Here is a 17,244-nt window from a genome sequence, read left to right as displayed (position 1 = left end):
GGAGGCTAAGTGCCAAAATCCCATTCGGAAATTGGAATTAAATCCTGGGGAAAAAACCCCTCAAAAGCGGGATCATTTTCAGACTCTTCAGGGGCATTGAGCATTAATGCGAAAATAACCTGCACAGAAAGTGGACAAAATCGGAATCCCAAAAAGTAAAAAGCAGCAGATTTTGTCTGCTTTCTATGTGGGTTGAAACTGGATTAATAATGCTCAATGCCCCTGACATCATGTGAAAATGACCCCACTTCTGTGGGATTTGTCCACTCTGTGCTTGTTAATGCCTGACGTCATGTGAAAAAATGATCCTGCTTTTGTGGGATTTTCCCATTTTAAATCCCATTTCTTCACGAATGAAACCCCGTATGACAAATTCGTTACTTTTGGTAGCTCCAAAGAACTACCTTGCTTGCAGATGGCTTTCCCTTGACCTGGTCTCTCTCTTTGACGTTTGTCAGAGTAGCATTTGTGGCGTTGGCCTCTGCCTTTTGTAAAGTTGGATTCTGCCTCCACTGTTCAGGAAGCATGCAAATGTCTGAGAGGAGTTTTAGCTTTAAGTCTAGCCTTGGAAGCCGTTAACAGATTCTTTGTATTTCAACTTGGAAGCGACGAGATCTTTCCTGAAAAGCTCGGCAGGGACCAAACAGGTGTTATAGGCATTGCTTCTGACTGCCAACTTGGCCGGTCTGTTTGGAGGAAGCCGTTTCCAGTGTGCAGAACACAACTCACACGTACGACCGAGAGGGAGGCCTCGGATGTGTGTAAATGTATGTGTTTGTGCCTCTGGCAAACACTCCCGTGAAATCTGGCCTGCAAGAGAAACGTACTGATGTTCGTCCAGAAGAGCAAATACGAGCCTGTGTTATACGACCGGTTCGTGGAGTGAAAAATGAAGAGTGCACGAAAAAGCCAAACTTGTAGTATGCATTTGCATTTTGGCCAATGGTACGTTTCGGAACGAAAGCGAAGACTGATGAATTGCTAACTGGGTGGAATAAAGCCAGGACCTAAAATAATTGCTTCTATTGACTGCATTTTGTTGCTTAAGGAACAAGGAAGGGTTGGGCTTAGACAAGGCTCTTCTTGGTGCGCTAAGCCACTGCTACTGAAACACAAAGGTTGGGAAGGCTGGTTTCTTCATGTCATTGCAAGCCTGGCATTCTGTAAGTCTGCTTCCTGTTTAAACTGTACCCTCCAGCATTTCATAGGTGAAAACTGGGACACATACGGCTAAGTGGCATCAGAGTGTGGTCAAGGTGGCAAAGGTGGTTTATGAGGAAGAACAGAAAAGTGAGGAGTGGCTGCAGCAGTTTGCTTTTGCCTGACCAGACTGGGAACTGCACATCTCTGCTCTCCCCTCTCTTGAGTTTTGAGGAGCACAAACTACTTTTGCACTTTGAACTCATTTTGCAGCAATGGGGGCTTAGAGGTATCTCATCCGCATTGTCACCATGAACTGGGACTGACTTGAGGGCAGTTATCAACAACAACAAACTACAGCTTATGCATTCATAACTGCCAGACAGGATGCCATCCATGGTTAACAGGGTCCCATGGGTCCCATGACAGGAGAAAAGCAGGATATTAATTAATTAATTAATTAATTAAACATCTATACAAATAAATAACGCAGAATGTTGTACTACTCCTTGGAGGTGGGCCTTCTGTCCATCCTTCACAGAACTGGGCAGACTTTTCTATTTGCATTTGCTTTTCGCGGCTAGAGTTAAGCCTTTCACGGACTTCATGTTTTACATTTCACCGTGTCTGATTTTCTTTGGGTCGTATTTTCTCTCTTTCTCTCTCTATGTATGTGTGTGTGTTTATATATCGCTCATTCTTAGCCCTAGGATGTGGGCGGGCTAGTAATCTCAGTAAATAAACCAACCGAAATTAAGCCCTATCGAAGTGAAATGGGACGGGGGGGGATTCAGGAGGCTCCTTTTCCTCCAAAAGGGAACTGAAAATAATAATAATGAAAAAAGAAAATCAAAATAAAGCACACCCTTTCATACAAAGCTACAGTGAAACGGTATGGCATTCTGACATATTTTAAATAGGCGGAACCCTGGTCTTTGAGACATGGGCAAGAAACCCAATCATCCCCTTTGATGTGCTCCATGCACATGGCCTGTAATTGCCCCGTTGACTTACCACAGTACATTACGCCTGTGGAAATATACATAGGTATTACTTGCATGGGGAATACAATGGGGACTTTGTACAGCCCAAGCTATGCTCAAGCCATGCAGATGGTTGTGGAGGCGTTTGGCCAGAGTGGGGAAAAGGAGGAGGATGCAACCAACAGCTTGAGTCTTCTTTGTGTCCCAAATCAGAGAAACCATGGAGCAGTACTGTAACTGTTCACGGGCTAAGAATCTGCCCACTTGTTTCCCAACCAGGCCTGGAAAATAAAAGGATTTGAACCAGTTAGTGATGGTTTTCTGCTGATCTGGTCGTACATGCTAGTTTTGCTGGAATCTGGGAATTGATTTGCAGAGCTCTAACGTCTAAACATATAGCCAGCATATTGCAGCGGTTTGAGCTCTTTAATCATATCCTTGGAGAAGGACTAGTGTAATTTGGAGAGCCAGCATGGCCTAGTGGTTTGAGCACTAAGACTCTGGAGACCAGGGTTCAAATGCCTGCTCAGCCATGGAAACTCATTGGGCAAGTCACAGTCTCTCAGCCTCAGAAGAAGGAAAAAGGTTAAACCCCTTCTGAGCAAATCTTGCCAAGAAAACTCAGTGATAGGTTCACTTTAGGGTTGCCTTAAGTTGGAAATGACTTGAAGACATACAACAAAAACAACGACAACACCTATGGCTTGCGTCTTGAATGGGTTGGGCTAGACCGTCCTTTTCTGGAGTTGCTTTGGAAGAACAGGAAAGTTTATATCTCTTATTTACTTTGAGCAAAAGTCCAATATAGATGAGGAGGTGTGATGGCTAGATGGAAACATCCACCTTTCTCCTCCTAATCCCATTCAGTGTCATCTCAGCAACACAGCCTGGAAAAGTTACTTTTGGGGCTTATACTTCCCAGAGTCCCTTAACCAGCAATGACCACTGATCACGCTGTCAATGGCCAAGCACTGATTCAAACCCTGGTCTCTAGAATCATAGTCTAATGCTCAAACCATTATCCCACACTGCCTCCCCAACATGGCTTGCAAACTTTGGTTCTCCAGATGTTTTGGACTTCTGCTCCCAAAAGTCCTGGCTGTTGGCCAAACTGGCTGGGACTTCTGGGAGCTGAAGTCCAAAACATCATTGCACAACACTGATCATGGCAACATTTCCTATGTTTCAAGATGGTTGTGGAGTTGGACAAAAGGCTTAGAATAAACATGTTTGAAAAGCAAAAAAAGATAAGAGGAATACTACCCATAGTGCCATGGTGAGCTCAACCCAAACCGTATGGCAGAATGTCCTATGCACTGTTAAAGGAGCATTTTTTGGCCCTACAATATATCTTCAAAATACTGTTAGGAGAAGAAGGAGTGCTTTCTGTCCCTGAGAACAGTTTGGGAATCAATAAAGCCACAAGGTTTGGACCCTAGGTGAGTCAGGCGTACCATGAGGACTTGCATAATAGAGGTTGCCAAGCCACATCAGTGGAGGCATTGAACACAGTGGCCACACCAACATCCCTTCCATTATTAATATTTTCCCCCTCCATGAAATCAATAAAATGTGTCCAAATTGCATTAAGTACTTTGGGGTTCTCATCTGAGCTATCCTATTTAGGTTGACCTCAGAGAGCTGCTACCAATACAAAATGTATAGTCTGTATCTGCAGTCCTGTAAAGTTTGTCTTCTGTTTGTCTTTGTTAATCTCAGATGAATGATAAAACATGGGTTGATGAAGTCGGAGCCGGTGGAACCCCACTGTGCGCGGGGCACGCTAACAAGAACCTCAACAAGTGATTAAATCTTCCATCTCTAGATGCCCCCAACACAATATCCTTATTATAACTCAAGCTCTCATGCTTGATCAGGCCAGGACATAAAGCAAAACAAGCTTAGCGGGGTGGGGAACGAGAAAACTCACATTTAATGAGCGTAGGGTACATCTGGTCCTCCATTGCAGCTGCAACTTAATGCTCTGTCTTCCTGTAACCATAATGAAATCATGAGAGTGGGCACTTGGGTTAAAACGGGGAATGCCAATCTCATTTGTTCTCGATCTTCGTGAAAGAAAGAAGGAAAAACAAACAAACGTACATCCAACTTGAATGCAAAACAACAACAAGGGCACATCCATGGCATTATGTTATGACTCATTTAAGGGGACTTTGTTCAGCAGAGGATAATTTAACGTTGTTAATCTCAGAGCATTGCCCCGGAGTGGTTACCATCCCTGCGTGAAAACAATAGCACCGTTGTTTCAGATGTCTGTTGGCCATTGCCAGGGTTAAGACAAACTTTTGGGGGGTCTGCCTCCATTGCTCATTTGGGCCACATGGCAGCTGCAAAACGAACATGTGCAATTAGCTGGCACCTGCTGGACCGGATGCCACCGGCCAGACTCCTTTCCAGCCAGCGATTCATCCCTCTGAAAATGTAGAATCGTAGAAACTTAGAGCTGGAAGAGACCCCAAGGGCCACCCAGTCCAATCCCTTCTGCCATGCAGGAAGACACAATCCAAGCCACTTAGCCTCTGTTTTAAAAACCTCCAAAGAAGGGGACTCCATCACCCTTCAAGGCAGCATCTTCCACTGTCAAACAGCTCTTACTGTCAGGATGTTCTTCCTAATGTTGAGGTTGAATCTCTTTTCCTGTAGCTTGAATCCATGGCTCTGTGTCTTATTCTCTGGAGTAGCAGAAAACAAGCTTGCTCCCTTCTCAATATGGCATCCCTTCAAATATTTAAACAGGGCAATCATATCACCTTTTTACTGTCTCTTCTCCAGGCTAAACATACCCAGCTCCCTAAGTCTCTCCTCATAGGGCTTGGTTGGTGGTTTCCAGACCTTTCACCTTCCTCTGGACTTGCTCCACCTTCTCAACATCCTTCTTTGAATTGTGGTGCCCATAACTGGACACAGTGTTATTCCAGGTGAGGCCTGACCAAAACAGAATATAGTGTCACTATTACTTCCTTCGATCTAGATACTGTATTGATGCAGCCTAGAATCACATTGGCCTTTTTAGCTGCTACATCACACTAACATTCAATTTGTGGTTTATTAGGACTTCTAGAGCCCTTTCACATGTACTGTTGTCAAGCCAGGTGTCCTCCATACTATATCTGTGCATTACATTGCTACTCCCTAAGTGTAGTAGTACGCTATATTTCTCCCTATTGAGATTCATTTTGTTAGTTTTGGCCCAATTTTCTGATCTCTTAGGGTCATTTTGAATATTGATCCTGTTCTCTGGAGTGTTAGCTACTCCTCCCAATTTGGTGTCATCTGCAAAAGCACATGGAAGGGAAAATGAAGGTGATGTGGTTGGTTGCAGAATCCTATACAGTCCATAGCCACACCATGGTAGGACAGTGTTTTTTAAACCTGAAAGACTCCTGCTTTTTCTGCTGCGTTTCTGCCAGTTTCTCTTTCATCCTTCTCCCAATAGCTTACTTCACTTGCAGCAAACTGCATTCAAAGTGCAAAATGAATTTGCACTTCTTTAACTCAAGAAGGTAGGAGATGACAGATGGTGCCAGAGTTTTGCAGTTCCCAGTCTGCTAAGGCAAAAGCAAACTTCTGCAACCTCCTTCTTGCTTTTCTGTTCTTCCTCGTGAATAACCTTTTGCCATCTTGACCACATTCTAATGTTGCTTGGCCACATGTGTCCCAGTTTTCATATCTGAACTGTTGGAAAGTATGATTTCAGCCCCAAAATTCAATTTCAAAGCCCAAAGCGGGAGAGGGAATCCTTTCCCCCAGGCTTACACCTATCCTTTGATTCCATTGTTTACCTTCTTACTGCTTTCTCAGTTTATAAAACAAACATAATTTCTTCCTAGAAATTGTAGGAAGCCAAAAAGCTTGGAGGTTCATTTTGGTGGGTGGGAAACTCCATTGGTGACAATGCTTCTCCAGACTTTACAATTACAATCAAACACATACACAAACACGTCTATATCCACCTCCTATCCAGAGGATTTGATAGTGGCAAGTGGCTGGGGAGGGGAGAAGTAATAAAACATAAAGCACTCTCAATAATTCAGAACTCCAAATGTTGCAAAAGAGCAACACAGCTGTCATGTACAGACAGGGAATTTCCTGTACACACCAGGAGCTTGGATCCAGACTGACAAATCCTGATCCAAGTTGGATAAAAGTGTGATCCAGTAATTGAATATCTAAACCTGCTGGATCAATTTGCTTGTCTCAGACTTGGCTCTTTTTTGCAGCCTCTCTTGGGGATGCAAATAAAATATCTTAGTGCATGGTTGGTGGCAGATGCAATTCTGGACCATTGCAAAGCACAAGGAGTGTCTGTATGGGAAGCGGAGAAGAACATTAAAAGTAAGAGAAGAAGACAGGGTTCGAGACTGGGCCAAGACCAACAGGACTGAAATGAGTTTAGCAGAGACCCAAAGAGTGGTTTTAGAGCTCTAATGCTGGTGGATGAGAACTTCCCGAAAGCTTTGAAATGGAGGGTGCTTTAGGAGATCTGTGTGCAACCTGTGGCTACGTCCGGAGAAAAACTGCTGCAACACTGCAGAATTAATGCAGTTTGATACTGCTTTAACTGTCTTGGCTCCTTCCAATGAAACCCTGGGATTTGTGACACTATTGTGACACTAGAGGTCTCTGACAGAGAAGGCTAAATAGGTCACAAAATTAGCAACCCCAGGATTCACTGCCATAAAGCGCTGTCAAACGGCATTAATTCTGCATCTTTTTGTTGTTATTATTATTTTGTGCCTTCAAGTCATTTACAACCTATAGTGACCTACTATGGGGTTTTCTTGGCAGGATTTGTTTAGAGGACATTTGCCATTGCCTTTCCCTGAGGCTGAGAGTGTGTACCTTGCCCAAGGTCACCTAGTGGGTTTCAAGAACAAGCTGGTAATTGAACCCTGGTCTCCAAAGTCATTGTTGCTGGTGTGTGCCTTCAAATAATTTCTGATTTATGGTGACTCTAGGGCGAATCTGTCATGGGGTTTTCTTGGCAAGATTTGTTCAGGTTTGTTCTTGTCTTCCCCTGAGGCTGAGAATGTGTGACTTGCCCAAGGTCACCCAATGGGTTTTATGGCCGAGCTGAAAATCGAACTCTGGTCTCCAGTGTCATAGTCCAATGTTCAAGCCACTATGTCACACTGCCTCTCACATTCAGAATGCAGGGAAACACATGACTCGGCTTAGGCTTTGAATCCATGCAGCGTGGGTTGTTGGGCTTCTTTCTATTCCCGAATGCAACTGCATTTGCTGCTAGGCTCTGTCACAAGCATCTGTTCTCCCTCCCCCGTGAACAGTTGGGCTCTACAATTAAGTTGGCATTTCCTCGCGGTAAATGTTTAACAGGCATTGAGTACATTATGTCCTTAGATCTTACCAAATGCTGATGGAGGGCACTGGAGACTGAGTCAGTCCTTCCTCTTCCTTCAATGGCAGGTCTGGTTCCAACTTTGCAGGAATGGGCATAGTTTTGCCTGGAGAAGCCTACTTCTTGCCACGGCTTTATCATCTGAGTTACAATCTCCCTGTTAGGAATTTATATAAATATTTAAATATATATAACTAGAAAGACATTAGATCCTGTCTGATCTTGCAAGTTAAGTAGGGCCAGCCTTGGGTTAGTACTTGGAGGGGAGACCACCAATGAACACCATCAGAGGAAGGAACTGGCAAAGCAACCTGTTGAGTATTATTATTATGATTACATTTATTTATATAGCACCATAGACTTTACATAGTGCTTTACAAAGGAGAGAAAACAACAGTCCAAAATAGAAACAAAAGCCTGCCTACAGCGCACAATCTACAACCACAAACGAGATTATAAAATTAATAACATATTACTGTAACAATATTATAAAAGCGTAAATTAATACAAATAATATGCCATAAAATATACAGTCATAAAAGCATTGCTTTCCTAAATCTAATAAATCTGATCCAACTACTTTTTTGCTTTGAATGCATGTCGATGCAATTGAATCAAGCGCATGACAAAGAGGGGGAAAGTGGGAGGCGGACAGAGAAATGGAGGCAGTTTAAAAGCAGCTGAAAAGGTGGGATGATATAGGATGAATTGGGACTGTCTCTGCACAAACTGGGACAGTTGGAGGGTATGCCATTTATGCAACCTGTCATGCATGCAGCCTGACCAGAAATAAACAGCCATGGTCAGCAAAGGTGGGGGAGATGTCTCTGGTAGGAGGAAAGGAGTTGCACCCACTTGTTCCTCTCCATATTGTTGGCCCAATTCAGAGAACAGGGTGCTCCAAACCAGTCTCAAATAGTGTTGAAGTGATATATTCCTCATTGTTTAAAGTGGAGGCTGTTCATTCCTCAAATTCCTCTCTCAGTGTAAACAGGAACAGAACAGGGAGGGATCTCAGATTTGCTCATCTGGGAGCATGTCTCCGAATGCCAACGGATTTAGATTTGCTTAGGTGTATCATTTATTTTATTTTTATCCTGCCTTTCTCCCAAAAAGGGACCCAAGGCGGCTCACAATATAAAAACACATTAAAAACAACATTTAAAAAAACAATTAAAATAGCCTAATTAAACAGTAGAAAGTTAAACATACCAAATTTAAAACATACAAAGGTTAAAAATAATCTAAACCAATAAACCAGGTTGCACTGAAAGAGGACTAAGGGGCTCGACCGACCGGCAAAAAGCGCTAGCCTGTGGGCGGGATTGCATCCCCATGCTCCAAACCCTAACTGCGCCACCTGGGCGCCATTTTGGTACGCGCCCATCCACATGGGGCGCCATGATGACACACCTCTGGTGCTGCGTCCAAATGGCACAGTGTCAAAGGGGCATTGTCATGCCACTTGGTGGTGGCTATGGTGCCCCTTCGAGGACACAAAAAGGAGATGGTTTTTCCAGCTCCTTTTTGTGCTCTATGGAGGCCAGATTGGTGCTGCGGCATTCAGTTGCACCAGCACCGATTTGGCAAGTAAAGGGGTGGCTGCAGACTACCCCCAAATATTCTAAAGGCATCAGATCCTATCTGGTCTTAGAGGCTAAACAGGATTGGGCCTGGTTAGTATTTCAAAGAGAGACCACCAAGGAGTGCTGGGTGCTGTAGCTTGTATTTTAGAGGAAATAGTGACAAACTACCACTGAGAAAACCCCATGAAATTGATAAGCGGATACATAACTTGGAGGCAGATAGATGCAAACAGAGGTTGCACTGGACATGCAATTGCTCTTCTGATGCTTGTGTGAGTGCTCCGCTATGATTCTTGGCTTCCAGGGACAAAAGAATTTTCGCACTTCAGGACTTATTCCACACAAAGTTTTCAGGTGGTTGTTTTGTGCAAAAAACTCCCAGCATTTTCTGCCCAAGAAACAGCATTACCTGTACATAAAATAACATTTCTCTGCAGAAATGTGCTCTTTGCTCTGCAGGAAATCTTTTCTGTGCAAAACAAACACATATGAATTTTGCATAGAATAAGGCTCAAACTGCAAATAGTCTTTGAAAACGGCAACTTTTGCAGCGAGAAGAAAATTGATGAAGAGTCATATCCCTACATTGTATTTTTTTTACATCAAGTGATACTGAAAAGCTGTGTGTTTTGAAAAAGCAAGAAGTCTGGGCTGACACAGAAAACCCTTGAACCTGTCACTTTTTGGAGTTGTAGATAAATTTCTGCAGGCATTTGAAAGGAGGCCAAGATTTTTTTAGTAATAGCATCAGCTGCATTTCTCAAGAGCTTTCCTGCATAGTAAAATGGAGACGGTCCCTGTTCCTTTAATGGAAGAGGTGGTTTGAGTGTTGGACTATGACTTTGGAGACCTGAGTTTGATTCCCAGCTTAACCGTGAAACTCACTGGGTGACCTTGGGCAAGTCACACTCTCTCAGCCTCAGAGGATGGCAATGGCAAACCTCCTCTGAACAAAACTTGCAAAGAAAACCCCATGATAGGTTTGCCTTAGGGTTGCTATAAATCAGAAACGACTTGAAGTCACACAGCAACATCAACACAAGACAAAATGTGCAACAGCTGTTGCCTGTCGCACAACCAGATAAGAAACAACAGTGCTGAAATTCTTTTTTGCAAACAATCATTAAATGTATAGGAACACTCTCCAGTTTTCAAGACAAAACTACAGCTGACGCAAATAGACTAAATGGCCCATTGTCTCCAAATAACAGAGAGTTTTCTACTGTTGGTTGGTATTACCAGCAGACAACTGCTTTATTTATTTTATTTGTGTCAGATGTGAAAGGATTTGCTTTAATGTGGTGACACAGGCGTCTTGGCGTATCTTTTCTGCCCTCCTCTGTTTCACCGCCTCCCCATTTGGTTGCTTTCATTTCCAGTATAACTTACTATATGGTCAGACAGGCCTCTTTAGGGGCTGGTTTGTTTTCCACAACTCTGTGAAACATTCCAGGCATGGTGTCACCTGTGCAATCCTTTGCATTTCAAGCCTTGGGTTGCATCCCAGGCTAGTTAAGTTGCCCTTTTGCTAGCAAAGAGCCCGACAACAAGAGCAACCACATTTATTTATAGCCCTTTTCACCAAAGGGGGGAACATCAGACGTATATAATCAAGAATGAAACAATAAATTTTGACACAAATATATGACTTGGGTTGTGAATGGAGATGTGCAGCCCACTTAAACCAGTGAAAATGTTGACTGATTTCTCTTTGGCTGGGCAACTGGATGCACTTTCAGCAAATGCTTGCAGATGCCAATTCAACAAAATGATATTCCGGCATAATTCTCCTTATATACACAAAAGACCTCGAGTGGGTTGGGTTTTAGATGTGCTTTGGAAACGCTGAAAGCACCTTAAACAAATTATTACTTTAATGTTGTGACTTCTCTAAGCAGGAAAAATTAATTTACACCAAAATATTGATGCCATTAATAATGTTGTAGTTGTCTTGGTCATTGAAAGGTATACTTAGCTGTTACTATCACCAGTGTGAAGATGTTGTTCTTGTTTATCAAGTGTGGAGCCTCATTCAGGAGCTTCAAGAGCAAGAGCCGTCTTAGTCTGTTGAAGCAATAACACAGATAACTTAAAGGTCATACAGTATTATAGTACTGTATGAAGTTTCAGAGAGCCAGGATGGTGTCATGGTTTGAGCATTGCACTATTACTTTGGAGACCAGGGTTTGAATCCCAGCTTGGGCATGAAACCTACTGGTGTCTTTGGGCAAGTCACACTCTCTCAGCCTCAGAGGATGGCAATGGCAAACCCCTTCGGAAGAAGCCTGCCAAGCAAAGCCTATTATAGGTTCAACTTAGGGTTGCCATAAGTCAGAAATGACTTGAAGGCATGCAAGCGACAAGAAAAGAGCTTTTATGGGCTGCAACCCACTTTGTATTCCACAGTTCTGGGCATATATATATATATATATATATATATACACACATTATACTCTATGGCCTGTTACAGACAGCCAAAATAAAGCTGCTTCGAGTCACAGTGGAGGTAGTGTGTTTCAATGATGCATGTGTCCTAAGAGTCCAGAAGCCACACCAAAGCCACGCTCCAGTCCTTAGGGCTGGAGCGTGGCTTTGGTGCAACTTCTGGACTCTTAGGACGCTTGCATCATTGAAACACCATACCTCCACTGTGACTCGAAGCAGCTTTATTTTGGCTGTCTGTAACAGGTCTATATATCCCTGACATACTGGATAACACTTCAAAAATCCGATGAAACTAGACAATGGAAGCTCATCCTTTAATAAATGTGTTGGTCTTGAAAGTACCATGAGATTCTTTTATTAAGGAGTGTTGTTTTACCATACCAATATATATATATATATATTTTGTAATGTGCTCTGCAGCCGGAGAAGGAATGCGTCCAAAAGGTAACAAAAGCTTAACAACAAAGGTGTGCCTTAGGTCATCTTGGGCAGAACAACGTGTGCCAGGGTTTTCAAAGGGAACTTTGCATTGTCACGGCCGGAGGAAAAGGCAGCCTCTTTCCGCAAGGCTATATTTTCTCTTGCATAACAGGAGCCAAAGACCGATCTTGAATTTCTTGCCTTCTCTTGAGTCATACAGGGAAAAAGGAAAAAAGGGAAAAAAGAAATTCATTAGCCCAGGGAAATGTGCAAATGAGGGCCTTTTTGTTTTGATTGGCCTGGCTGGAGCCAATGGGTTGCTTCCTTTCGTTTAACTTGCCGTTCGGCTCCTGCCAAGCTCAAGCTCACCGACACATCGCTCGGCTGTGCATTTGCGGCTCTTCTCAGTGGCTCTCTCCAGCGGTTGCAGAAGCAGCTGCTTTCACAGCAGCAGCAGCAGCAGCAGCAGCAACAGCAGATGAAATCTCCCTGGTTTGCTTGCTAACCTGATCAACCCAGGATGCAGAGCCTGCTCCGTCACATCACAGCCAGATGTTCAGCAAAAAACCACCCGTTGGGGCTCTGAAACAATCCCGAGTGCCATAAGAAGTCCGGTCTCACTTTGCTGCCAGAATGCAATGGAAAGGTTGGAAGGCTGGCCGACTTCTTATCATGGACAGCCATCGTTGTGGTTGATGCTGTTTCCAACTCTGGACAGCGGACGTATGTTGCTTTTGGCTTTCGCCGGATGCCTCTCATCTTGAGGGAGACAGATATTGGGCGTGACCCTGAAACACAAAGTGCTTTTTCCTTGGAGTTGAGAAACCAGAGATCATAGCTGCTCACGTGTAGAAGCCTATTTGGTTTTTATAGAGCGAAATATAGCTATATTTGAAAGTTCCCACACCAGATTGCCATTGATTTGATATACCTTGGGAGGTGTGTGAGGGAAAAAATGGCAACTGCTGCCTACTTTGCTGCCGAGTGCCTTGTCTCGATGTCCAGCCGTGTGATCATCCATAGTCCTGTCGGGGGACCATCTCCAAAATCTGGGGCCACCGTTTTTCCTTTGGTTGTTTCAAGCCGAGATGAGAAATGTGAAGCGAAAGAGGCCGGGAGAGACAATGGAGGTGGGTCTTCTGTTTATGCCGTGGCCAGCATTTTGGCTGATCTCAACCAGCATGTTCCAAAACCTTCCTCGCTTCAGATGGAGAAACTGGAGATGGTTGGCCAAGTGGAGGCCCTAAACCCTTCCCTTTCCAGTGAAGAGGTTTTGGGTGAGGAAGACATTTTGCCGGCTGGCAAACGTGGCGGAGGCCAAGCAGCCACACCTTCCCGGCTGGCAGCAGTGAGTGAGCCAAGCCCCAGACAAAGGAGCAGGAAAGGCAGATGCCGGCCTGACCCCGAATTACCTCTGAAAAAGCACAAATGCCACTATGTGGGCTGCGAAAAGATTTACGGCAAGTCTTCCCATCTGAAAGCTCACCTCAGGACCCACACAGGTTAGTTATTGGCTGGCCTGAAGGCTTCTTGCTAACAAATTGGTGGTGGGATCAACCATGGTTTTGGAGCTGGCTGAGCTTTGGAGTTCATGCTTCCAGCACGGAGGTCCAGGACAGGATAAAGAGAGCTCCTGGGAACCCAAAAGCTTACCTTGTGTTGACACCTGTTGCTGCCATAACAGGTAGTTTAGCCAAGTGTGGGCTTCATGAACGCTGCCCTATATTTACTCCGTCCTGCCCTTTTCTTCCCCTCACCCTGCTTTCTTCTGCCCTCGTCTAACCTAGTGCCCTATTTTTCAAAAGTGCTACTTTGACGTCTCCACTTCCTTGCCTTCAAGCCAGCAGGGCAACCTTTGCTGGGTTGTTCATGTGTGTGCATGTGTTTCAGTGAAATAGATATGTGTTTTGTCAGTATTTCATTTGCGTCTCCCAGCAATTCCTGTGAGTGGGATATTTCGCTGGGATGAACCTCATGGGAGAATATTGTAAGTAGGGGCAGTCCCTTGAAAGACAGCCTAGCAATGGGATCGAAAGAGGCAAAGGGTTGTGTTACCCTTCCTGTAAGTGGAAGAAGATACCAGAAGGCACTTGAGGCCACAAGCAAAATGTAAGACATAATTGTTTTCAATTGTTGTTTCTTTTCATACATGAGTTTTCGGAAATACATAGACAATTTTTAGAATTTTTCATTTTACAAATGCCTCCTGAAAGGCAACAGAGTGGCCATGCTGAGTCAATCTCATGCCAGAAACTCATAATAGTGTGGCCGCTTTATAACACTCACTAGAAATGGGGCTTATCTTTTCCATTTTTGCTCTTATCAAGAAAACTACTGGTCAAAGGGACAGGAAGCGATTGCCAATAGCTACCACTTTGTTTGCTTGTTTCCATTTCACGATGGGCGATTGATTGTTCAGTTTCAATGACCAGCAGCTGTTGCATCTACTTTATGCTAGATTTGTTTGTGTGAGTTATTCTGTCCAAGACTTCTGCTTGATGTCAGGATGGCCCTGGGCAAAATGTTCAAATGGCAATGCCCTCCCTGAATAAATTAACCTGACCTCCAACCCACCAGGGATTTCTCCTGTGCCAGTCCCCAGAGGAAAGGCATGAGAGCTCATTCCAGCCAAGGCAAACTTATGCTGAATAATGATCTGTTGAATCTCACTGTTCTCCAAAATCTGCCACAGTTAACTTCTCCCCAAAGTTGCCACCGAGTGAAATTGCTGCTCTGCAGGAGGGCCAGTTCTGGCCCACCTTGCAATCCCCCTTCTCCTGCTTCCTTTTGCACGAACCTCCATCATTCAGGCTTTGCTTGGATTAGACCAGGGAAGAAATTCAGTAGTGTAAAAGTCATGCTTTCCAAAGGGCTCATATTATTTCTGTGGTGCATTGATCTCCCCCCATCCCGAACAGCAAGGTATCTTGAACCCAACTGCTTTATTTAGCATTTAAGTCCTGTCGGTTTGGAAGGGCGTTCCTTCCAAATAAGCATTCTTTGCATCGCAGCTCCCTGCCGCCACCCACCCTTGCTGGAGTTTTCGTGTTCAAGGAAGAATATTTTTCCTCTCCCTTGCCATTCGAACTTGGCACAGGGTCCATGACTCACGCCCACTTGTGCTCTCTTGCCCAAACCTCTCCTTTGAAACGCAGAGACAAAAGGAGGGTGGTTTTAAAAATAAAATTTAAAAAAGATCATAAAACCAACTGGAAACTTTCAAGCAGAGGAGGAGGAGGCTACTGGGGGAAAGCTCCCTTCTTTGATACTGAGAAAAAGGGCTTGGCGCCTGACGCCTCTGGGGAGAGGGAGGGCAAGGAAAGAGGCCGCCAACGTCACGAAAGAGCGGGCCGAGGAAGCAAGAGTCAAACGGGGACACTGGGCTCGCAGCCATGTTCTCTTTGTTATTACTATTTCAAAAATGCTAAACTGCTCCTTGGCGCCTTTCTCTAGGACTGCAGGATCCAGTTGTGTTGATCCCATGCTGGAAACAGAGGTGTCAATGGGTCTAAAACCCAAAGACTCCTCTCCTGGGTTTCTTTGTTTTGCTGGTTGTTATTTTTCTCCATCCGGACAAGACCCTTAAAATGAGGCAAAGGGAATCTCCAGGCCTGACATATACCCTCCAACATTTCTCCGACAACAACCAGGGCATGTGGCCAAGATGGCAAATGTTAGCAATGAGGAAGAACGGGCAAATTGGGAAAGGCTGCAGCAGTTTGCTTTTGCCTGAGCCCACTGGGAAGGGCAAGAATCTGCAATGCCTGATCTTGTTCTGAGCTTTTTGAATCAAGAGAGATTTATCCGTTCAGATGTTTCTGGCATGGAGAGTAACTTGATTTGATTGCAAAGCATATGTGGGCAAAATCCAAAGCACTGTAAGACTTTTCAATAAAAACCTCCTCCCTCCCTCCCTCCCTCCCCCTCTTTATCCTAAAAGAAGGAATTACTCCTCTCATCAATACAGTATCCAGTTTTATTCTAGTAAACCTTCACTTTCCCTATTATTTGTTATTGTTGAGTCTCAATACAGTGTGCCTGCGCCATACGCGGGTTTGCCATAGGTGGATTTGATCTTATGTGTACAGCGAGCCATGGGCAACAAAATGGCGCAGGTGCCACATACGGGGATGTGCCGCCATAGCATATAAAGGGATTTAACCGTACGCAGTTTTTCCCATACGTAGAGGGTGGGTCCAGAATGGACCCCCCCCCCATGTATAGGGAGGGTCCACTGTATAGAGCTCAAGTTGGGTGGTCCAATAAAGCTTCCAAGGCTGCATCTACACTACAGAAATAATGCAGTTTGACACCACTTTAAGTGCCATGGGTCCATTCTATGGACATCACTGTGGGCAAATGAAGCTCATTTAAAGTGATGCCAATGCTTCCTGGATTGATCACATGCCTGATTCCAGACAATCGGGTCAAAGCCAGCCTCTTCGTTTTAAACCAGTCCTTCTTGACCAGATAAATGCTTCCGTCTTCTTTGGGGAGGAATCTTTGAAAAGATGCCCAACTTTTTTTTAGTCTGTAACCCCGCTTCGATCCAATTGGGAGAGGCAGGGAAACACAAATAAATATTTTATTATTATTATTAAACTATATGTTGTGGGAGCGGGAGGACACTTTCAACACTAATAAAAAATTTAAAAGGTTGGCGAAAGTCACTTGTTCATCTTAGCCCCAGTTCTCACATTTTGGCAACTTCAAGGAGACCCATTAATTTCTCTGTATGTGACAGTTTACCACATTTGTTGTTGTTGCCGTCGTTGTTGAGTACCTTCAGATCATTTCAGACATATGGTGACCCTAAGGCAAACCTATCCTGAGGATTTCTTGGCACCCTTGCAAACATTTGAAGAAAAAACAATGTTGCAGTGAGATGCTAAACTGGCTCAAAATGCTCAAGGCGCATGGCTCCTCATTTGCCACGTGGAGGTTTCTAAAGTTGGGTTTCACATATAAACTGGCAACACCCCTCCCTTGAGGGATGTCCTGGTATTTTCTCTCAGCTTGGCCCAGAAGAGGAACAATTTGTTATAGCCTGTGGGGTTATACATGGTTGAATTCAGGCTGCCAGTCTTTCTTTACTTAAAATTGGACAAGCCCCAACGTCTTCCCATGTTCTTCCATTCTGAGAGATGCGCAGCATCATGGGATTTTATGCTGAGCTCTGCTGAGTGCTGAGTGTAATTTTTCTGTACTCATTACAATGGCACCATCTGTGCATTTAGTAAATATAGCTGGGCCTCTGCATCCACGGATTCCGCTATCCATGGCTTGAAAA

General features: G+C 44.2%; 1 protein-coding gene across 1 annotated transcript in view; it reads left to right on the top strand.

Moving 5' to 3' along the window:
• Positions 1-12,370: 12,370 nt before the first annotated feature.
• Positions 12,371-17,244, top strand: part of LOC149307136 (Krueppel-like factor 13) — a 30,772-nt gene continuing 25,898 nt past the window's right edge. The window contains exon 1 of the mRNA XM_089538357.1: positions 12,371-13,456. Within this exon, the coding sequence (XP_089394483.1) occupies positions 12,910-13,456 (547 nt within the window). The 5' untranslated portion in view covers positions 12,371-12,909. The remainder of the gene's footprint in view (positions 13,457-17,244) is intronic.

Source organism: Sceloporus occidentalis, unplaced genomic scaffold, assembly GCF_023333645.1.
Source record: "Sceloporus occidentalis isolate IW3139 unplaced genomic scaffold, rSceOcc1.0.p SCAF_9, whole genome shotgun sequence".
NCBI lineage: Eukaryota > Metazoa > Chordata > Lepidosauria > Squamata > Phrynosomatidae > Sceloporus > Sceloporus occidentalis.
This window is presented reverse-complemented; position numbering and strand designations above follow the sequence as displayed.